We start from the raw sequence: 23,783 nt of genomic DNA on the forward strand, positions 1-23,783 counted from the left end.
GTAGTGTTGTGAGACCCAGGAATGCTGTGGACTGTGGACACACTGAGCCATCCCCTGGAACATCTACATCTCATCCCTTCTTGACGTCTAGTGGTCCCAAAGGAAGCAAGACAATCATGCACACACCTCTTGGACTGAAAGCTGTTTTCTTTCGTGTAGTACAGTAGAAAGTCATGTTATTCCATGTACGTCTTCCTGGGTTTGTTCATCTCTGTTACATATGATTCTATAGCTCAAGTCCACCTCATGCTGAAGGCTGAATCAGTTAGGTGTACTATGGTGCACCTGATTCTAGCAAAGCACAAAATTCCACCAAATAAAACCACAAGGAAGTACATTTCAAACAGCACATTATGACAAATACTCTTCAGATTAAATGTAATGTTTCTGGATAAATGACTTTATTTAGTACAAACATGTGTGATACATCGTTAACACATAGTATGACAGCCAACTGCCACATGCCACAGTCCATTGTTAGAAACAGGATTCAAAGTTAACTTGATAAGTCATGTCTTCTTCTCAAAACAGTGTTTTAAATGATCATACAAAAGACATCTTAAACATGAAATAACATACTGGCAGGCTATGCGTAAATAGTAAAGCTCCCATGGTTGCACAACCATTCAAAATGATCAAAAAGACCTTTGTGCACTTTTTACAAAAAACACCTGAGATATAACAGACACACCAAGTAACGACACAAAGAACTAATGAATTAGCAGTCGGTGTTAGCCTGTATCGGCCAGTCTTCCCCATCCAACTCCTCTCAGAGCCACTCAGACAGGACTGTTACCCTTCCTTTTTTTCTGTTGCCTTCTCTTGTTGGTCTTGGGTCGTCTTTGTTTGTTTGTCTGTCCTTGGTTTCTATGACTGAAGGAAACAAGTGAACATGACCAATCAGAAAGACTATTCTCACTGCTTTACTGACATTTGTTCTGTCTCACTGTCAGATTATATGAGCACTGTCAGATTACACAGGTCCTTTTTACCTTAGCTATTCATACTGAATTATTAGTCATGTTCACTGTTAGGAGACAGACTCAACAGTTAAAAAGAGATTAGGTTTACTACATGGGAAACACAGTACAAGTTGTCAGGCTGGTTCTATAACCTCAGACAAAGCCCATTCAATTCAGAAGTCAGTTTCTTTCATAAAAGAGCTTCTCGTCTAGGTTCAACCAGAGTGCGTCTTTCAGACCATAAACAGATTTGAGTAGAGAAGTAATTCACAAGCACAGTAGAAAAGCTATGCAATACCAAAAGAAACAAAGATAGGGTTCTCACTTGATCCTGTTGATGATATTCCTTCCTTGCATGCCGTTTGGATCGAGACATTTCTGCTTCCCGGTCTTCAGTGTGATTCTACAAATCATGATGATCATTGTTTTAGGTTAAAACTGTCTCTGACATCCTCCAGAGTCCCTCGTGTTTTCCTAGTGTGTTCCTTGCCTCAGTGTTGTTTTCTTGTAATGTGTCTGTGGTGTGGACCTGTCTTGTCACTCTCCCTCTCCCACATACACAACATCCACACCACAACACAAATTCTTTTCAGGCACTCATTTAAAAGTTGCAGCTGAATTTACATTTTAGAATACTTTTTAAAACAATAATGGCCAGTTTTCCAATGTCTTCAGTAATGTTTAATGCTTACATGATTTCTATCTTCATGCAGAAGATATTCTTGGGGTGCACAACTGGACCAGACTTGATTTGTTTGTGTCCAACAGCGTTGCGCAGTTTCCCTTTACAGAGGCATTTCTCTGAGCCACCGCCAATTGACCCTGTGAACATAGTGTAAGAGCCAATTCAACGTTTGTGTAAATTGCCTGTTATTTTTGTTTCTTAATAATTACAGGTTTACAGTGTGATTAGTATTTGTTTATTGGATATGTACAAGGTGTATATTCTTTTATTTATTCCATTTATTTTGTACTATTAAATGTTTTGTAGGCATGCAGCGCGCCTGCACAGTTCTGCCTGGCCACACTCACAGGAGAAATGGTAGTAAGAAAGGCCATGAGGCTGTAAGGTAATGGAGGCAAGCAGCATGCAAGAAGAAATATTTATTTTACCGTTTTGAAAGCACTAAAAAGATGTAAGTTTTTTGCATATAAGTTTTTGGGGCAATAAAACCTGTACTCTACGTTTTTCTAAGATTTCTGGTTTAGCGTTTTTTCTACGCGTACGATTCTTTTCTTTTGCACCTCCAAGGAATGCCAGTTTGGACTTTGCTCCTATACATAGCAACATGCCTTAAGCAAATATAGTCAACGTAGCATATCATCTGGAGTGTTTAATTCGAATGGTTCAGACAATATTTACATAGCAAGTCATTTCTGAGAATCAGTGTATAAGTAGGCTACAAAAGATTAGTCCCTTGACTACAGGAATACAATATCACTATAAGATCTATAGATTCTAAATTCCAAATGATAATTTTCTAGTTGCTCAATAATCAAACACATTTTGATATGACAAAGATTCTGCCTCAGATGTCACTAACAACGTGTCTTACCGGAGGACTGTGCTTGTACAAGTCCGCAGACCGCAATCCAGAGGAAGAGCAGAGTGGATGCTCTCATTGTGATACAAAGCAAGGCACTGAAGATGTGAGCAGGTCCGGCTCCGTTTATAGAGTCAAGTATTTTGGTTTCACTTTCAGATGTTTACACCATCACTAATTTTTCAAAACAGGATGTTCCCCACAAAGGAAATTCCCCCATTCACTCCTACATAGGTCTTTATTCCAACATTCCCTTTCACTTTTCAACACCTTTTTCCTTTAAATGGATAAGAAATGAAACTAAGCTCAATTGCCCACTTGAATTTACAGTTAGGTCCATAAATATTTGGACATTGACACAATTTTCATCATTTTGGCTCTGTATACCACCACAATGGATTTGAAATGAAACAATCAAGATGTGCTTTAAGTGCAGACTTTCAGCTTTAATTTCAGGATATTTACATCCAAATCAGGTGAACGGTGTAGGAATGACAATACATTTTATATGTGGCCCCCCCCTTTTTAAGGGACCAAAAGTAATTGGACAATTGGCTGCTCAGCTGTTCCATGGCCAGGTATATGTTATTCCCTCATGGGAGTTCGTTATTTCATTGACAAGGAGCAGATAAAAGGTCTAGAGTTCATTTCAAGTATGGTATTTGTGTTTGGAATCTGTTGCTGTCAACTCTCAATATGAAGTCCAAAGAGCTGTCACCATCAGTGAAGCAAGCCATCGTTAGGCTGAAAAATCAAAACAAACCTATCAGAGAGATAGCAAAAACATTAGGTGTGGCCAAATCAACTGTTTGGTACATTCTTAAAAAGAAAGAACGCACTGGTGAGCTCAGCAACACCAAAAGACCCGGAAGACCACGGAAAACAACTGTGGTGGATGACAGAAGAATTCTTTCCCTGGTGAAGAAAAACCCCTTCACAACAGTTGGCCAGATCAAGAACACTCTCCAGGAGGTAGGCGTATCTGTGTCAAAGTCAAAAATTAAGAGAAGACTTCACCAGAGTAAATACAGAGGGTTCACCACAAGATGTAAACCATTGGTGAGTCTCAAAAACAGGAAGACCAGAGTTTGCCAAAAAACATCTAAAAGAGCCTGTACAGTTCTGGAACAACATCCTATGGACAGATGAGACCAAGATCAACTTGTACCAGAATGATGGGAAGAGAAGAGTATGGAGAAGGGAAGGAACTGCTCATGATCCAAAGCATACCACCTCATCAGTGAAGCATGGTGGAGGTAGTGTTATGGCGTGGGCATGTATGGCTGCCAATGGAACTGGTTCCCTTGTATTTATCGATGATGTGACTGCTGACAAAAGCAGTAGGATGAATTCTGAAGTGTTTCTGGCAATATTATCTGCTCAGATTCAGCCAAATGCTTCAGAACTCATATGACGGCGCTTCACAGTGCAGATGGACAATGACCCGAAGCATACTGCGAAAGCAACCAAAGTTTTTTAAGGCAAAGAAGTGGAATGTTCTGCAATGGCCAAGTCAATCACCTGACCTAAATACAATTGAGCATGCATTTCACTTGCTAAAGACAAAACTGAAGGGAAAATGCCCCAAGAACAAGCAGGAACTGAAGACAGTTCCAGTAGAGGCCTGGCAGAGCATCACCAGGGACGAAACCCAGCGTCTGGTGATGTCTATGGGTTCCAGACTTCAGGCTGTCATTGACTGCAAAGGATTTGCAACCAAGTATTAAAAGTGACAATTAGATTTATGATTATGTTAGTTTGTCCAATTATTTTTGGTCCCTTAAAAAGGGGGGGGGGCACATATAAAATGTGTTGTAATTCCTACACCGTTCACCTGATTTGGATGTAAATACCCTGAAATTAAAGCTGAAAGTCTGCACTTAAAGCACATCTTGATTGTTTCATTTCAAATCCATTGTGGTGGTATACAGAGCCAAAATGATGAAAATTGTGTCAATGTCCAAATATTTATGGACCTAACTGTACAAGGGAACACAATTTATTAATGAATTATAGATATTGATACGTTTATTACTCAATGTTTTTTCAGATCAGCATTCTTCTCAATCTTTTGTATTTCCCTTAGCAGTCAACCGGAAGATCAGGAGATACCTGTCTGAGCATTCCACCCAGCTGCAACCCACCCTCTCCAGAGGATTCAGAATGCAGCAAGTTAATTGTAACTTGTTTAACTACATGCTCTTATGGTTCTTCCAATTGGCACTTATTTGCTTTTCAAAATGTATGCTTCATGTTTTGGCTACCCGCAATGTTTTGGGGCTATCTCGTTATGATCAGTGACCTATGCACTTTTGTAAAGCTCTCTTGGAAGTCGCTTTGGATTAACAGTCTGCTAAATGAATAAATGTAAATATTTGTTGTGCAGGCCTGTGAGACAGATGTTTAATGGTAAACTGATGGACACCCGAGGGACCACCCCCTTAAGGCATACTGGACATCAAGAGTTCAGAGTTTAAAAGGCAAGTGGCCTGGATGGACCTGTGGGGCTTCAGTCACGCCATCATGGTATATGAGCATCATATATCATCAGCATGGAATCATTCACAGCTGTGAGGTTGTTGGGGTGGGAACAGAAATGTCAGTTCTTCCCAATATTCAGTCCAGTATGGGAAAAATTCCTCTTGGCTACAATCCACAAGCCTTATTAGAATGATGTACTATTAGATGGCTATTTTGTCCATGTTCTGTCCATCACGTACTATACACCCACTTGCTTTATCTGACTGTCCTTACACAATTATTTACTCATCTATACTTTCTGTACCAAGTTTACCCCAGGGCTTGCAACGTCTCCTCTTGACTGTCATTTATATAATCCCTTTTTTTGTTTCATGTCATGAAAAATAGGGCTTTCCATATGCCATAGATAAGCAGCATCTCCCCAAAGACAACTTTCAGAGAATGTACTACGGTAAATAAACACAGGAAACCAGACAACATTTACTTATTAACAGCACATTTATTAAACAAAAGTGTGTCATCTAGGACGAGCTGGAGGCGGCCACAGCAGCTCGTTTGGGCTTGGGGGCAGTGCCCTCCCGGAACCCGTTCCTAAGGGGACAGAAGCACATCAAGTATAAGACACATGCACTACATTAGACAAACAAGGGCTGAAGCAGCACACTAAAGACAGCAACCGTGAAACAGGACAGTGTGGCTTACCTCAGTATAAAAATCGATATCACTGTTATCTCATTTGTTCAGACATTTATTTGAGGACATCATTGGTAAGCACAAAGCCTGTAGAACTAACGTTCCCATCTTTGGTGAGCACTCATATCCACTGTGACAGAAAAGCTCCCGACTCCCAAAGCAAAAGAAAGCAGGGCCAACACACCGAAGTTTGCTGTTACTTAACACACAACTGACCCCATTTTGAACAGTCTGGATTGGCCAAATCATCTCAGAGAAAAGACCTTACTCTATTTCAGGGCTGCCAACGTTTAAAAAAAACCTTTGAGTGAGATTTGGTGGGGCCACCAAAATGTTGTTGGGTTCAAAGCACCCCCCCCCCCCCCCATGTTGCGTCACTCAGTGCATCTTCCCCTCGTCCATTACCGTTTACAACGTTAGCAGAACTACTTGGTTGGTGTTGCCTTGTCAGCGTGACAAATACAAGGTGTGGCGTGAGAGCGTGTGAACTGGTTGAAATGTGTGTCTCGCGGCCAAGACGTGAGAGTTGGCAGCCCTGCTATGTGCCTGGTGCAGTAAACGATGCACTTGACCAACACTGGGCCACCCTTTTGTGCCATCTCATCATGCTCACCTGAACCTGCGGTAGACCACTCTCAAGTGCCTCAGACGCCCAGTGCCGGTGGTGCTCCTCCTCTTTGCTTTGGCGCTCCAGTTGTCTGCAGATCACATACAGGTCAACCAAGCACATGACCACAGCCAATTCTTAGGTTACATTTTTCATTGCAATGCATTGACACCTGCCTGGACCAAAAACTGACTGACCACTCACTCTCCCCATGCCATCTCTAAACTGTTAAGTCCATCAGAACAAAGTTAAATAAATCACATGATCAACTACCAGTCCCACAACACGGCATCATAGCTGCTTCCGACTTGATAACCATCTGATGGCCGACAGCCAAAAGAACATCCACAGTGAGAAGATTCAGGTGAGCACATTCTGTAGGTCATACAGAACGACTGACTTCACACAAGGTTCTTAGAGCCACGCATGGCGGACCAGACCAGTGCGTCTCAAGGCCCAAACAGCCAGGCAGGTGGAAGAGCTACTCACACTTTCTCTTGCGCTTCTCAGGGTAGCCACACTTTCCGCAGCTGGACTTCTGCAGGTGGTAAGCCTTGGAGCCACAGCGACGGCACAGGGCGTGCGTCTTATTGCGCCGCTTTCCGAAAGAGGACGTCCCCTTCGTCTGCAGGTACAAAACAGGGGTTGAGGCAAGCAAGCTGTGTCATTGTGTTACACCGAGGTGGGGGTGGAGGCCACACCAAGGGGTTTACAATGTCTCGTCTCAGTCATAATATATGAATCATTGGAAATCATAAGTTCAGACATTTATATTGAGAACATCACTGACAAGACACTGACCCTGGGTGGTATCCTATATTACCCTTACGTTAGGAAGCTCACCAAAGTTAAATATAAGCGATTACGTTCTACCCCCTCAAAGTTAATTGATCTAGACCTGACATACAGGGGCTCATGTTAAGGCGTCCATCATGTCCATTACGTGGTAAGAACTATATAGTTTTTTTTTGCTAGCTAACTAACTGGTAGAGCCACAACAGACACGGCTAACTACGGTAGCAGGCTAGTTACTTAGCAAGCTAATCAAATGAATACAGATCTTGGTTAAGACATTCAGACAACCGAGCACATTATGGTTAATGCTCGCACAGAATATTCGAATGGCCTGAAACACTGTCCAGTAGCTAAGCACTGTTCACATGTTCCTGGGTTCTGGAGCAGCTGAAGCTAATCGGCAGAAGCTATAGATGCAGGAAGGGATTTTCTTCTTGAAATAGCCTCATCACACACAATATATGTGGGCTTCAATCGGCTATTTTTACAACTTGTGAAATATACGAGGTCGAACTCGGATGAACAGTTTATAGAAGAGATGTTGTAAGATTTGTAGCTGCGTATTTCTCCACTCACCATTTTCTTCCTGTGGCTGTATGAAAAGAGGACGGAAAAGGAATTTGTGTTCTGTTAAATGATTCCCGTAGTACTTCCGGTGTAACATCCAATTAGACCATCTCCTTTTGACAAGCATAAAAATACCATTCATTAATACAACATGCGCTAATGCAAACAGCGATTTATAAGAAAGTGCATCGTTTTGATTGTCAATACGCCAATGACACCTATTGATCGGTCACAGGATTGTTTCCAATTTTCCCCAACTGCAGTAAAGATTTGTGAACAGCGCATGGAGCATGTGTTAAATCGAACTAAAGGAGTCAAAACCTACATCTTATATTATAAACCTTAACTATGCAGGCTACACACCCCTATAGCCTGGGACATATTCAGCGTACCTTGTGAGCGTGTTAAAAAAAACAACGTTTAGAATGTAGCCTATTATTTCGGCTTCACGTATTGGCTACGGCCGTATAGGAAAAAATATGGCACTTGTAATTTGAAGGGACGTTGACACAAGGGATTAAGAAAGGTTTTATTTTATCAGAGTAACATTGAGTTGGTTAGAGGTTACAGGCTAGAGGTTACAGTCAGCCAGGCTATATGTCTGACAAGACGGTGACCTTGAATTTTGTCTTAGTTGGAATCCAAACAAATAAGCGTAGCCTATAGGCTGTCCGCGCGCTCACGAGAAGGCGCACCATCAGCACCACCAACCTGTGCAACACCAGGTTACGAATTTTGCTCACGAGCACCTCTTTTCGGCTCAGCAGTGATTTGAGAGCTAGAATAAATTTTTCTGCGCAGACCTTTTGATAATTTCAAAAAAGGCAAAGGACGTCAGTGAATCATTTTGTTTAAAATTAATTAGATTAATGTCATACTTATTGTTGGTAGGCTACGCTAAATTTCACTGCATATCTGCATTGGCAGCCTCTGCCTTTAGCCCCTCGAACGTGCGCCTCCCTAGTCATGGCAGCGCATGATTTCAATGCGATTTGAGAGACTATTTATAACAAGACGTCAGGACCAGGTAGCCTACTGGTACCAGTCTCTCTGAACAGTGGCTACTGGACATAAAAGACTGAGCTTCAGCTTTTTCTCTATTCACAAATTGTTTGGACGTGTTTCTGCTTTAAAAGGACGCCTCCTCAATCAAGACCAATTAGAACAGAGCCGTGGCAGCAGCGAAGGGTAACCGGGCTGTAGACAGTAGCTTACTGTAGGGTATGGACGATGTCCGCTTTAATGCAAAGACGAAACATGAACAATTTGTCCTGAATGTGGCATCGAGAGAATCCTAATTTTGTTATTTTTGGTAGCCGTGGATGCTGCGCCGAAGAATGGGCTACTCCGACCCAACGTCGGGTAAAGATATACTCGGCAATAGATCTCTTTGTTTTATATTTATTTGCGCTTTTGGACTGGTTACACTTTTACAACAGATTCTCTATGGCAAAAATTACATTAAAAGGTAAGCCCTAATAAATTCCTTTTTATGATTATTATTCATTTGGATATGAACAGAAAACAACAAGCATTGACAAATGTACGGCAATAATAGCCTAATAAAAAAAAATGCTCCAACAGGCAATGCATGATATGTTAGGCTATATCATCTAGTTACAAAAATGTAAGCATATCATGATTATTTCACTGTAAATGTGTGTTCTTAAAGGAGTAATTGTAATGGTAAGATGCTAGGATGAATGAGCAAACGACTGAATTGACTGAACAGAACAAAAGCAATTAGCATCCATGTTTCAGCGGCATATAAAGTATTCTCCTGAGGTTTCAGTTTGATATTTTTCTGAAAATGGAGCATCACATTCATGCCATACACAGTGTTTTGGCTGTGTATGGTTATGTTTTAAAGACCTTAATTTGATTTTCTGTTTCAGCCTTATCGACTGGTCATACATCTTACATATGGATATCTGCTGATATCACAAAATTATCATTATCAATTTATTTATAACGATTAAACATTATTAGATGTGTAGGATTCATGTCACAGTGGTCATTGTCAAATTTAGTAGTCATTCACTGATGTGGTTGGCTGTTCATAGTGCACAGATGAACAGCCACTGCAGAGCTATGCATTCCTAAAATGTTTTGTAACACCTCTGCAACAGAATCTACTACTGATGGAGGTTCATATTTCCATAAGACAATAACTAATCACATAAAAGCCCTAACCATTGGAGGTCAGGTATATGAATATAATTTTTTATGATTTCTTGAAATGTTTTCCATTGTTTGTGAGGAGCAAACAAAGAGATGTTTCTTTCATGAATTTTATTTGTATTTGTTTTTTATAAAAGAAAAAAATATGATCTTACGAAAACAATACACGCACTCCCCCCCACCCCACCCTGCTCTGGAGAGTTTAGACAGTACATTATGAACTTGTCTCATACTTGCCTCATACATGTACTGCATTCTAACTGCCCCCAGCCCAATGCACCCTCACAGTGTTGTCCCCCCTGCCCCTTGCCCGCTGCCCTCTGCCCAGGCCAGCCTGGTGAATTCATGGCATCCAAGCCCTGGGGCTGAGATGGCATGAATCTATCCTCAGCAGCAACTCTCTCTGCTGGTCCCCCATGCTTAAAGCACCCAGCACGGGAGAGAGAGGGGGACTGGGCTGCACCACGGGAACCATTGAGCAACGGCAGACATTTTGCTACGCTCTGTCTGCACACACCTAAGTGCTAAGGAGACTAAATGTTTGTGTGTGTGTCTGTGTGTACCTGAACATGTATGTATTGTGTGTGTGTGTGTGGGTCTGCAAATGTATGTGTATGTGACGGAGAAGTTTGTGTGTGTTTGTCTGCAAGCGAGAGAGCGAGTGTGTACATGCATGTTTTCAACATGTATGTATTGTGTGTAGGCCTGCGAGTGTGTCAGTGAAGGAGAGAGGGAGAGCTTGTGTGCGGGTGCTTTGTTGGAGATGATGTCACTGTAAGATATTCCACTGCCCTGAAACCATGACAACAGGCGCAGTGTGTGTGTAAGTGTCGGCCCACCCCTCCCCTCACGCTCCAGGTTATTTCCCCTGCAGCTGGACTGTATCTCTGCCTCATCCTCTCCTGTCTCCCAGGATATCCTGATCTCAGCTAATCACCAAACCATGGTAGGCTGACGGAGGCAGGGGAGAGAACACAGTCTCTACTGTACGTAAAATCACGCCAGCACGCCGATTTCTACAGCGTCTTGGATGCTAGCACCCCCCCTCCCTCCCTCCTGCCCCCCCACAGTTTGTATGGTAGCTGTGACTCCCTTCTGACACAGGTAGTAATGCCCGGAACAGGCTCATACCCATCAGCTAATACGTGGGCCTTGGCTGTTTTTGATTTTTTTAGTTGGTTCTCCCAACCTGACAAAGTAGAGGTGGCGTGACTAAGGGACTCGGGGAGGAAGTGTGGCCTCATTAGGCTGTTTGAAGACGTCCCCATTTTGGGTGTAAACACGTGTGTGTGTTTCTGGAGAGAGCTGAGGAGCTGGGTCGGATTCTAGCCTGTAGATAAATCTCCACTGTGAATGTCCACTGGGTGTATCATGTAGCATGATGCCCTCCCCATCGACTTTGACATTAACAAACAGCCCTCCAAGCTGTGTACTGAAGGAGGTGGAACGGAAGGAAGAGATAAAGAAGAGTAGGGGAGAGAGCAGGAAGGGATAAATATAGAGACAGGGAGAGAGAGAAGCAGAGTCAGATAGGAGAGAGATAGAGAGAGGGAGAGAAGGAGAGCAAGAGAGACCATGAGAACGGTATGAAACCGTTGGAATCAGAAAAAAAAAAGTTATTAAATAATACACAGGGAGTGACCCAGTTTATTTATCTTCACTTGGCTCGCCCGCGGAGGGCAGTGCCTAAAAATACTCTCAGCAGGGTACTACAGGCTCCTTCTGAAAGGGTGGGAGAGGGGGGTGGAGAGCCTGTGTTAAAGACACCACCTAGCTCAACTTCCAATCCTAGGAACATATACAGAGCCACAAATCACGCCAGCAGTGAATTACTACAACGCTACTCCTTCAAAACAGTACTGAACCCTACACATTGACGCTATTATCTTGCAAGATTGCCAAATAAAGTATTTTAAATTTTTGCCATGTCGCAGCATGGTGATTCCCAGTAGACATCCTAAACCATAGACTACATGGAAGTGGATATTTAGTCAAATTTCATTCATAAATATTGATGCCCCCCCACCCTTCCTGTCCTCATTGAGTAGGCTCTTAGCAAAGCCAGACCGATTAGAGTAAGTATCGTAGGAGGTCGATGTTTTGAACCCTACTCCTGTCCGTCTCCATACCACACTTACAATGACCGTGGTTGGATGAGACTTCAGAGCACTTCCTGCGTGTCAGGGCGAGTGCCTTGGGGCTACTGTGTGGTGTTCTGCCTCCTGTTCCGAACAAAGTAGAGGAAACAAGGAACGACCGGTAAATAGATTCCAATTCCACAACGGCTTGGTTTAGTATGGATGTATTGAACAGCACCAATGCACCAGTCAAACAGTGACTTAATTGAACTGAAAGGATGGTAAAGTCTAGAGACTGACATTTTGATTTAACATCCTGTCCGAGAATGTCCCTTGTTCTCCACTGGGTATCTCCTGGTATCTAGTTTCTTGTCCTGGTCAGTCTGTGTGAAAAGGAAGGTCCGGTTCACCTGCTGTTCTCCGCACCGGTGGCCAATGTGTCACTGAGATGTTGAAGCAGCACTTAGCAGAGTCGATGGGAACTGCCGTATTGCCACAGAGCCATAAGTGTTTGTTTAAAGGAGTAATGTGGTTAGAGAGCACCTACGTGGGAGACAATGACTCTGTTAGTGTTCTTAAGTGGTACATCTATTCCACCCACGTGCCAATCATGGAAATATGAGTCCGAACGATATTTGCAAAGCAGCCTTTCCAAATGAATCTCAAATATTCACTTTTCAGCCCAGTGTATTGTTATGTATACTGTATAGATACACACGTATATGTGATTGATTTGGGGTTGGTTTGAATTTGATATGATCTATGTGTCTTTTCCCACCTGTTTGGCAGAGAGCCTGAAGCTGCTCTTTTCAACATGGGGCCATATCAAAGCAGTGGACGGTACAGGTGCTATTCACATCTCAAAGGGGGCGTAGACGTGGCCGTCATCTGCAAAACGTTACGTATTTGGGCCATATTGAGCCTTCCTGTAACCTTTAACCGTTCCTGTCAATAAGAGTTGGCCGTGTGATCTAATCAATTGTATCACAAATTGGATTTGCGTGTGTTTTGTCTCTTTTTGTGCTTTGTCTCTTTTTGTGCATGTGCATAACAAACCAAGATATACTGTAAATGCTGCCTTTGATATGTTGGGAGTGGCACATTATATTGTTAACGGGTAAAACGTAGGGTTAGAAAGATCATTTAGATCAATATTGGCTCAATAAAAACAGCTTAAGACCGTACGAGGCCACTCGCCATGTTTCTACAGAAGGGCCTGAAAAATATAATCTTATCATGGAGTTGTTAACCTCTGCCAGACAAACTGGTATTGAAGCAGGGTTTCCTGTCTGTGCTGAGTTGAGATGGCTTCTAGACTGGTACTAGGCGGGGCTGAGTTGAGATGGCTTCTACACTGGTACTAGGCGAGGCGCCAGCAGCACCAGATGGCCCCCATCTAAAGAATTCACTTAGCTTTTCAGCTGTTCTGCACATTTCCATCTCGGTTAGTCGTTGACTTGCACTTTCTTTTGAATTCCACCGGTGGTCTCTTGAAGTTCTACGTCTCATCGTTCTTTGGTTAGATTTGAACCCTCACATGCAAAGCAAATTTGTACCCTTAGTGCACTTAAACCACCAGTATTATTTCAGTGTTATATAAGCACTATCCTTTTGTGTTTATTTATGGGAAATGCTCATGCCACTTTTTGTGCCACATCCAAAACAGTAGTGACTCACTGCAGAACAGTAGAAGGTTCGCTTCACATTCTAACGTTTGCTGTGCCATTTTATTCTAACAGGCTGTTTTACTAAAGGAAAAAACAGCTGATTCTTCTGACTGTGTGTGTGTTTGCACAAGTGTGTGTGTGTGAGCGCATATGGAAATAATGTGTGTGCACGCAATCAAGTTGTGTGTGTGTGTGTTTGGCTGTTGTCAGCTAATTAACACAGTATCACAATCAATCTCAATAAACTGACTCATTTTCTTATTAGTGCGCAACAGTTTAGCCGCCTCAAAGGGGACGAGACAGGAAATTGGACCGGTCCCATTAATTTCTCGGATGACGGATCTCAGAAGCCTGCCAGAAATGGGAAGAAAAGGTACATTTCCAACGTGATTGACTGACTGCACGACACCCCTAAGAGAGAGAGAGAGAGAGAGAAAGAGATATAAAGTGAGCAGACATTAGATTTGAGTTGTGCTGGATGGTGTCCCAGGCCCGTGCATGTGAGGACTGGGCCACAGACCACCAGCACAGTCTGCTACAATGTACATGTAAGGGTAGAATGAGAGACATTAAAACACATTTTTTGCAATTTCTTGTTTTTAAATTTCTGAGGGTTATTTTTTATGACTTATTTTTTCAAGTGGAGAGAGTTGAGGAGATTTATAGCAGGGGTTATAATGTCACAGGAGAGAAAGTCACACATTTAACTCTAACTTACCTGTCTGCATGTTGACAGATGTTTCCGTCAGAATTTTCAGCCAGATTCACAGATCTCCGTAATAGTCACCCCCTGCCTAGCCGATATTAAGAAGAAAAAAAAACGCTCTCAAAGGTAGGCCAGTCTGAAGGCATTTTAAGAACTTTTACAGAAACCCAAGAATGCCTCTTTCTTTTCCATTGGTCTGAAAGGGACCAGCTCTCATATTTTCAGTGGTGGTTGCACTGCAGATCTGCTCTTGCATGTTGTCTGATCCCTCCCACCTCCTGACCCCCGACCCCCATCCCCCTAAAGAAGCTGGTTGGACCACGGTCTCCTGTTGATGTACTGGCTTCTCTTTGTACCTCTGTGTCGTCTCATCCAGCACCCATCTCCCCACATCTCTCAAGCCCTGTATGTCCTGTGTTTCTGCTACACAGCTCTGTGTGTGTGTTCTCATGTACATGGTGGACACTTCTCTCTGCTATTCCCCCTATCTCCTCTTCTCACATCTGCATTGTCTCTCAGCCCGGAATACCACCTTCTTTGTTTGCCTCTCAAAAGAAGATGAACACAGTCTGGTCGTGTTACAGTGCGCGTCCACCTGCCACCCAGGATTTCTCCTACGGAAACCTCATGGGTCCACAGTAACGCAGCGTTCCCACAGTAACACGCCACTCTAAGTCCCCTTCGTCAGGCCTGCTGACCTTCACGGATGGCAGCAAGCTAATGTGGCAACAATGATCAGAGATGCCATTCAAATGGTGCTGCGCTTAAATGGTTCACTCCGAGTTACAGTGGTCATCATGAAGGTTCCCTTTCAACAGAGCAAAATTGAACAATGACTCCCCCCTCCCAAAAAGCAGTAGTGATTTGAAGGATCATTTAGCAAAGATGAAAATAGAAGTTTATCTGAAGGATACATGATGCTCCAACCCTCTTCTTGACAATGACTCAAATAAAAGCCTACACAGAATCGTCACGTGGATGTAAACAACCAGTTAATTTCCCCCCCTACATTCCTGGTTTAATTTCCCTCCCAATCATGCATCTCGTTTTTTTGTTTTCCTGTGCATCTCCCATGCTGTTATGCCACTCATTGTCTGTGTTGTTTTTGTCACAGCTCACCTTGTGTCGTTTCCAGAGTCTTATCTGATATTGTTTACACAATCCAAACGATCATGTTTCCATAGAAACTTTCACAGATGTCCCATCTATTTTATTGAGATACTTTGACCCACCAGCTTCCTCCCATCCACTGGCAGTTTGTGATGACATTTTGGCATCTTTCACCTTCAAGCAGACACAGGTGGACATTATAAGTACAGAAAACAAACCAATCAAACACTATAGACTGTCTATACTATCAGAATCATGCTATACCAGTAGAACAGTTATAGTTACTGTAGAAATATACTGTACCTGCATTAGAGTCCTAGGTACTATAGGAATACACTATACCAGTAAAAGAGTTATAAATAATAAAGCATCCATATTATGTAACCATAGAGTTGCATGTGACATACATATTTAGCTTCTTGTGGGAGCTATCCCAGATACATTTCTGGACAAGTGCTGGGCCCTTCAGATATGCCCCTGGGTGCAGGACTTGGCAGCTCCCTCCCCCCTTGTCTAGAGATCAATACCATTATCCATTCCAAGCCTGTCTGAACACACCTAGGGGAGCGCTACCTCCTCCACATCTGGCTGCGGGCCCAGCCCCGGTTTGAGGGGCCCAGCCCCGGACTGAGGGGCCCAGCCCCGGACTGAGGGGGCCCAGCCCCGGACTGAGGGGCCCAGCCCCGGACTGAGGGGCCCAGCCCCGGACTGAGGGTGAGGGATGTGGGGGACGTGGGGGTCTTGGCACGCTCCGATTTGAGAGAGAGAGAGAGAGGAGAGAGAGAGAGAGAGAGAGAGAGAGAGAGAGAGAGAGAGAGAGAGAGAGAGAGAGAGAGAGAGAGAGAGAGAGAGAGAGAGAGAGAGAGAGAGAGAGAGAGAGAGAGAGAGAGAGAGAGAGAGAGAGAGAGAGAGAGAGAGAGAGAGAGAGAGAGAGAGAGAGAGAGAGAGAGAGAGAGAGAGAGAGAGAGAGAGAGAGAGAGAGAGAGAGAGAGAGAGAGAGAGAGAGAGAGAGAGAGAGAGAGAGAGAGAGAGAGAGGAGAGAGAGAGAGAGAGAGAGAGAGAGAGAGAGAGAGAGAGAGAGAGAGAGAGAGAGAGAGAGAGAGGAGAGAGAGAGAGAGAGAGAGAGAGAGAGGAGAAGAGGAGAGAGAGAGAGAGAGAGCTCCTGGCCTCAGGACTGTGGGCCAGTCAGGGACAGTGAGGGGAAGCCTTTCGTCCAAAGACCATCAGCCACGTCCACATTCACAGAGAAGGCGTATTGGCCCTGTGGAAGTCACCCCTGTAAACCATAGACACACAGCACCACGGAGAGATGTTCACGACAGACTAGGAGATGATTTGTGTTGCTTTGTCTGTCATGCTAAAATGTGGACCATGTCTTCACAGTTTTCTCCAGCCATCTTTGTTGTCCAGTGTGACATGATCACCACTACCATACACACCCAACAGATGACCTCTGTGTGTTCTCATGATTTGTGTTATCATGTCCTGTATAATGATAATTTACTGGGTTTTATTTGTTTGTCCAATACATCCTTAAGAAGATTTACAGGCTCTTAAGCATGTAGACATTGTGCAGCCAGGATTTATTATAACAAAATCATAGACATAGTTGTATTGAATAATCAGAATGTGAGTGTGAGAATGATGATTGTACATACATGTTGTAGTTGGGTGCATGTGCACGTATGTATGTGTGGGTGAGCATGACATGCCAGAAAAAGGTGACAAATAATATATACAAAATGTAAAGGTGAAAAACAGATTGTCATAAAAAAAACATATATATATATATATATATATATATATATATACATTTATATATTTGCATGGAAAAAAACTAATGTTCCTGTTCAATTCAGAGGGACCTAATCGACCTGATGTACAGGCTTCTGCAACCAGACAGCTGTTCTCTCCTTGCCATCTGATCAGAGCCATCCTATTGGGCACACTCTCAGAATAAGCTGACAACGGTTCCACATGGGGTTCTGAACTTGACTCTGTGTGAGAACTCTTATGATATAAAAAAAAAATGTAAAGGAAAGAAATAGACACCCGGAACCTCTTCTGATTCCTGATGGAACCTGATATTGGCTGAATGGTTCTAGCTGGAATCTTTAGTTTCTTATGATTTGACTCTTTGGTCTTTAAGAGTTCTCCCGGGGCCAATTGAAGAACACCTCTGTGGTTTAGAGAGTGTACTGTACAGAACATGTCATAGAATGCTCAACTTCTCCATAATAGAAGGATCAGATTGTCTCATTTAATCTCTCCTCCCCTCTAAGCTTTTCTTCCCTTCTTTCTCTCTGTCTTTCACCATGTTTCTCACATGTCATGTTGTGTTTTTTTTTCTCCTGAATTAAACTTTCCTCAGAGAATGCCTGTGTTGTATGTTGTGAGCTTCCATGTCTAGTCAAAACACAGAAAGATCAAGTAAATGGAATGTACTGAACATGTTTCAATTGATTTTGTTTTGTGTAAAAAAGTACACTTTTACTGTTCAATGTTGCCTGTAGATGATTCATGAGAACAGATTGTAGCCCCCACACCACCCAGTTAGTGAATTGAGCTGAAACCACTCCCAAAAGCATCACCATCACTCTAAAATGTCTGTATAATGTTCAATTACTTCCAATCTTAAATCTATACCCTTGTATGAATAAAGTTAAAAAAGAAAGAGTGCCCCACTGCCTCTTCCCTACCCACAGTGCATTGTGATGTGCCCTAAACCAACCAACCTACACCCCACCCCCACCCACCTGCTTGGTTGATATAGTGACCAGAGGGGTGTAGCATAGCCCAGGGCAGGGGGAGGCTGACTGTGACTGTTCCTGCAGGTTCCTGGACTCCTACGATGGACCCTACGAGTACAACTCTACAGCCTGCAAGGAGCTCAGGCAGGAGATCATGGACGGTCAAGGTCCTGACCATGTAAGTGTTCCATCAGCATGACACATTTCCAAGCCCTCCACCACATATTGCGATACCATGATCCCCTTAGGCCACCATTTTGATTATGACTAGATCAGGATTCCGACCCAGAAATATTACCATGGGACCACTGCAGTATTCCTTTTTATTCCTAAATAAAATGACGAACTATTGGCAGATCCGAGTGAAATCTTTGCAAACCTTCGCTGCATTCATGGCCTGGGTTTTCTGCAGACCTTACAAACTGTGAGATTCCTGTGACACCCCAATCTAGTGTCAAGTCTTAGTAAATGGGGCCACAGTCTGGATGCATAATGGCTGGCTGTCCTGTGCAGTACAGTCTGTCTCTGAGCTTGGTGTGGTGAACCCCTCTGTGCTCCTGAGGCTGGCTGAGCTCATTGTCTCCCTAGCTGAAGGGCCTGGTGAAGGAAGTGGACTGCCAGGCAACCTGGGATAACTAGGCAGAAACCTCATGATGTCACCCCTCCCTGCCCGGTGATCATTTCATGGTCCATGCGTGCTTCTCTCTCTGCCCCCCCCCCCCCTCTCTTTCTCTCTCCCCCATTGAACAAATAGCCCAATCATCTGGGGAGAATGCCAGTTCAAGGACAGCTATTTAGAGACTTTCTATTTCTACAAGTTGTCTTGTTATCTTCTCTTTCTCAAGACGAAGAGAGGAGAGAGAGAGAGAGTGTGGGGGGGGAGGGAGGAAGGAAAATAGACAAAAACATCAGATGTCAGAGGAACCGCTGCAGTCTGTGTCAGCCTATGGAGGTGTTCACCCTGCAGTCTGTGTCAGCCTATGAAGGTGTTCACCCTGCAGTCTGTGTCAGCCTATGAAGGTGTTCACCCTGCAGTCTGTGTCAGCCTATGAAGGTGTTCACCCTGCAGTCTGTGTGTCAGCCTATGAAGGTGTTCACCCTGCAGTCTGTGTGTCAGCCTATGAAGGTGTTCACCCTGCAGTTTCATGACTTCCCCGTTCCCAATGGTCCTACCTCAACACCTGCCCTTGGCGCCGCTGTTCTCCCTCATGTGAGCTCTCTGTCCCACCTCCAGGGTGAAAACGTCCGACCTGTTTGAGAGGTGGAGGAACCTGCAGGTGTGCAAGTGGGAGCAGAACAAGATGGAGACCAACAACTTCAAGTGAGCAGAATTTGGCCCTCCCCTCGGCTTCACGCAGGGTTTGATCAAAATCCAGCTTTTCGTCTGAGTCAAAATGCTGGATCGTGTTTGTGGGCGATTCGCTTTAATCTATCTATTTATTGTCCTGACTGGATTCAGTCCCACCCCACCTGTGGTTTTCGTCCAATAGGATGTCTCTGTCACGGTGCTGCAATGCCCCCTCTTTCCTATTCACCACCAAGAGGAACACGCCCGCAGGCACTAAGCTGCGGTACGAGGTAGACACCAGCGGAATCCTGCCCATCACCACTGAGGTCTTCAAGATGTTCCCAGATGTGAGTCTGCTTCTGGACATTCAACTCCTCACCTAGTTCAACTCTGTCCCCTGTTCTACTCTTACCCCTCCTTTTCTGCTATCTAGCCTCTGCGTATACACTGGGTTGTATGTACTAATGTACAGTGCCTGTGATGCAGTCAGTGAAACACAAATACAGATTACTTGAACTGAAGATAAATTGGTGGCACTGTGTAGTGCGGTGATGGCTGGTGTAGCACTATCTATGGCTCTGGGCCGGAGTCTCTATTGTTTCCCTACACAAAACTCCGGTGCGTCTAGTTTCATGTCATTGAACTGCCTTTATTAATTATTTATCTCAAGGTATGTTTCTGTATCAATTTTGTTTCCTTTACTACAAACTCTGGTGTGTTAAGCGCTTAGTTTCATTTGATTGCGATTAATCGCATTAGTTTATTAACTAAACTAAATTCACTGAAGTTATCATACAACCTCCTACCTCTAGTGCACATTACAAGCGCTTAGTGAAGTGTATATTGCGAGCTCAAGACGACTGAAAAAGATCCATTGCGAAACTCCAATGGATTATAAAAAGGACACCTGCAAAATATTAACTTTGCTGAGTGCCCGGTTCTCAAGATAATTGTGGGAAACTCGCTGCCCTAAAATCCCATTCATAAAAATACAGACACACAGACAGAGAGAGAGAGAGTCCTGGCATTATTAGAGAAATGTCGGACTTGCTTGTTTTTTTATGCTGACCCTTAGGACATGCCGTACTCCAAATCCCAGTTCAAGAAGTGTGCTGTCATTGGAAACGGGGGCATTATCAAGAACAGCAAATGTGGGAAGGAAATCGACTCTGCAGATTTTGTGTTTAGGTGAACTACGTCTACATCATTACGTTGCTAAATATACGTCTGAGAAGAATTCTTTGCAATGCATATTTTTGCCCGCTGTTATCATATTTAAAGGAATTAAATTATATGAACCCCGCTCAGCGTAGAGCAACTGATAATGCAACGTTTTTCAATTTTTATTCTTAGATGCAACATTCCACCCATCTCTGACAAGTACTCCGCTGATGTCGGCACCAAAACGGATTTGGTGACAATTAACCCCAGTATCATCACTGAGAGGTACTGTCAACACACACCACACACACACACACACACACACACACAGGTACATCCACACTTCCTTATCCGCCTACGTGTCTCTACCCCATCCCCTTCTCTATTTATCTCTGTCTGTCACTGTCTCTCATCCACCTCCACCAGGTTTCAGAAGCTGGAGAAGTGGCGGCGGCCATTTTATGAGGTCCTCCAGAACTATGAGAACTCCTCCATGGTTCTGCCTGCGTTCTACAACACGCGCAACACCGATGTGTCCTTCCGGGTCAAGTACATGCTGGACGACTTCGACTCTCAGCGCGGGGTGTTCTTCTTCCACCCTCAGTACCTGCTCAACGTGCAGCGCTTCTGGGCCGTCCAGGGGGTTCGCGCCAAGCGCCTCAGCAGTGGGCTGATGCTGGTGACGGCAGCCATGGAGCTGTGTGAGGAGGTCCACCTCTACGGGTTTTGGGCGTTTCCCATGAACCCTTCGGGGATCTTCATCACCCACCATTACTATGACAACGTCAAGCCCCGCCCCGGGTTCCACGCCATGCCCCATGAGATATTCAACTTCCTGCACATGCACACTCGTGGTATTGTGCAGGTGCACACTGGACCATGCAGGTGATCGCTCACTTGAGTTTGGTTCACCTGCCACAGTGCATTGTGGGAAGGTTTATGTCATTTTTGTTTTGCCTTTGTTATGTTGTCCGTGTTTATTGGATGGACAGTTTCTCTTGACTTTTTGAAGAACACCATCCTGCTCCTTCTTGTGAAAGGTTGCCTGCTTTAGCTCCTGTCGTTTCTCTATCCAATGGTTTCTCCCCCTCAACTTGCTGGTGAAGTGAACACATTGAGCCTCTGTTTGGTTGACTCTATGAATTGTAGGTTGCTTGTTTTGTTCACGTAACGTGGTCTTCGTAGTGATGTCGTCGTTTCTGTGATTGACTAGTGACTCAGTGATCACTGCTGTACAGAGGTGTTGATATTAACGTTGCACAAATACACTGGAGAAGGGCCTCCTGTCCCTTATCACTTCCTGGGTGACCTCTATAATCCTCTCTCTCTTTCTGAGACACTGTGGGTGCTTCAACTTTTGATGTTTGTGTAAAAAAAAGAGCAGACTAAACTGATAATGAGCCAATTCAAAATGTTTGAACAAGGATTTTACCTTCACATTACCTGCAAACACTTTGAATGGTTTTATGGCTGTATATACTGTATATATATAAAAAAAACTGTTCAAACTCAGTATGGCCTTTTTGGTAGGCCTATCCTTTCTTCATTCTGGATAAATAATTCGACATGTCCTCCTACGGTATTTCTGGAGCAAAATTAAGGGACTGGGAGGTGTTTATATGAATTGATGTTTGGGACAAAGGCCTGAACTGTTTTGTAACGACCACCTTTAACGTAGTATAGGCTGTCCACAATCAACTGTAACCATAGTCACCGACCATAGGTGCACCGTTGTTTTGCCCCCCCAGTGCCCCGCTGACTGTCATTCATGTCTTAAACCATGCTGCCTTATGAGAATCAAACCCTCCCTCAGATATGCAATCCAGCCCCTTTGTATTGCTTATCATATGGCTCTGACAGACATCGTTCTTCTGTTGGAATCTGGCGAGTCATCCGGAGTTCCGGAATCCTCTGTAAGAACATCCTATGATGTCTGTCAGTCCATCTGTCTTAGCTTACCATTGACCTCTGCTGTCCTCTCCAAAAACATGTTCTTCTGTAAGATAGAATTCCCTTGTGATGTTGTCGCTGTGACGCCGTGCATGACAAAAATCTGTTTGGTTTTGCTTCATGGGTGCCTGCAACAATGATACGTTTAGAAGTGTTAGCCAATGGCAAACCTAATTTCCATCAAGCAACATTCGATTTTAGAATTGAATGAACAATTAAATGGGATAACTTTTTGTCATTCTCCCTCGCCCCATGCATCCCTTTTTTAAATCATATTTTTTGTTGTTGCGTCATGTAACCTCCCTTTTAAATTGTAAATGTTCAATTACCAATTACAAACCATTGTTGCATTTCAGCCTGTGAATGCTTAATGGTTGTTAAACTGTTATGTGGTGTTGGTTGTGACGGTAGTTCATGATGATCACTGAACCACTGGCAATATAGTGTACTGGCAGCCATATTGCTCCTTTTATTCACAATGTGCTGTACCTTTGCCACAAACATTTTTAATATTGGTTTTGAGTTCTCCCCATTTTTACACGTTGTTTGATGTTTCCTCTACACGTTAACTCACATGGACTGTTTTAAGTGTGCACAAAGCAATGCACAAGAAGCCTTGCTTCATTCACCAGTGCCCCTATGAGATTTACAGTTTTAAAATGTGAGTCATGACATGCATTATTTTATAGATCGCTGAATTATATCTGAGTGGGCCAGGAAAGGATAACTGGACAATGATTGGGTGGGATTGCTTGAGGATATGAACAGTGTTTTGAAACCTACATTTTGAGTCATTCTTTATATTGTGTTTGTAAATAAACCTATTTGGATTTTCAGATTTGGTCTCGTTTCATTTACTAGTGCAGTTCCTGTGATGCAGCCAGTGATTAAGATATCGGTTAGGCTAGTTGTGATTAAACAACTCAACTGCGCAAGGGTACCTCTTGGAGGCTGTTCTTGTTCCAGCAGTGCAGTAAAATAGTCTTGAATCTTCTGTATTGCATTGATTGACAAATAATTGTATTCTTCGTATGCCACTTCAGCTCACCATCCTGGTCCTTTCAGATCGAGGGATCATGGCTACAGCCAGCTCAACACGGCTGCAGCCAGCTCAACACGGCTACAGCCAGCTCAACACGGCTACAGCCAGCTCAACACGGCTACAGACAGCTCAACACGGCTGCAGCCAGCTCAACACGGCTGAAAAAGTTCATTTGCGACACTTTGGGTGAAAGATTTTTTT

General features: G+C 43.6%; 3 protein-coding genes and 2 non-coding genes across 5 annotated transcripts; 1 reads left to right on the forward strand and 4 right to left on the reverse strand.

Moving 5' to 3' along the window:
• Positions 1-389: 389 nt before the first annotated feature.
• On the reverse strand, positions 390-2,623 carry LOC134033377 (C-X-C motif chemokine 11-like). The gene is made up of 4 exons (XM_062477500.1): positions 2,519-2,623; positions 1,655-1,784; positions 1,288-1,365; positions 390-873 (listed from the first exon to the last, which is right to left on the reverse strand). The coding sequence occupies exons 1-4, from the start codon at positions 2,583-2,585 to the stop codon at positions 780-782; spliced, it is 369 nt and encodes a 122-aa protein (XP_062333484.1). The 5' UTR covers positions 2,586-2,623; the 3' UTR covers positions 390-779.
• Positions 2,624-5,462: 2,839 nt separating this feature from the next.
• rpl37 (ribosomal protein L37) lies at positions 5,463-7,808 on the reverse strand. The gene is made up of 4 exons (XM_062477501.1): positions 7,659-7,808; positions 6,777-6,912; positions 6,294-6,378; positions 5,463-5,578 (listed from the first exon to the last, which is right to left on the reverse strand). The coding sequence occupies exons 1-4, from the start codon at positions 7,659-7,661 to the stop codon at positions 5,509-5,511; spliced, it is 294 nt and encodes a 97-aa protein (XP_062333485.1). The 5' UTR covers positions 7,662-7,808; the 3' UTR covers positions 5,463-5,508.
• Positions 5,683-5,761, reverse strand: LOC134034433 (small nucleolar RNA SNORD72). Its single transcript, XR_009932238.1, has one exon. It is a non-coding gene; the product is annotated as a small nucleolar RNA SNORD72 (small nucleolar RNA).
• Positions 7,004-7,082, reverse strand: LOC134034434 (small nucleolar RNA SNORD72). Its single transcript, XR_009932239.1, has one exon. It is a non-coding gene; the product is annotated as a small nucleolar RNA SNORD72 (small nucleolar RNA).
• Positions 7,809-8,367: 559 nt separating the features above from the next.
• Positions 8,368-23,378, forward strand: st8sia5 (ST8 alpha-N-acetyl-neuraminide alpha-2,8-sialyltransferase 5). Its single transcript, XM_062477458.1, is given in 11 exon segments — positions 8,368-9,117; positions 12,698-12,805; positions 13,841-13,948; positions 14,312-14,407; positions 18,226-18,301; positions 18,303-18,319; positions 19,376-19,462; positions 19,632-19,776; positions 20,505-20,617; positions 20,783-20,875; positions 21,017-23,378. Coding segments are annotated over 11 exon segments (1,452 nt in total). The 5' UTR covers positions 8,368-8,971; the 3' UTR covers positions 21,480-23,378.
• The last annotated feature ends 405 nt before the right edge of the window (positions 23,379-23,783 follow it).

Source organism: Osmerus eperlanus, chromosome 14 (assembly GCF_963692335.1).
Source record: "Osmerus eperlanus chromosome 14, fOsmEpe2.1, whole genome shotgun sequence".
Taxonomy (NCBI): domain Eukaryota; kingdom Metazoa; phylum Chordata; class Actinopteri; order Osmeriformes; family Osmeridae; genus Osmerus; species Osmerus eperlanus.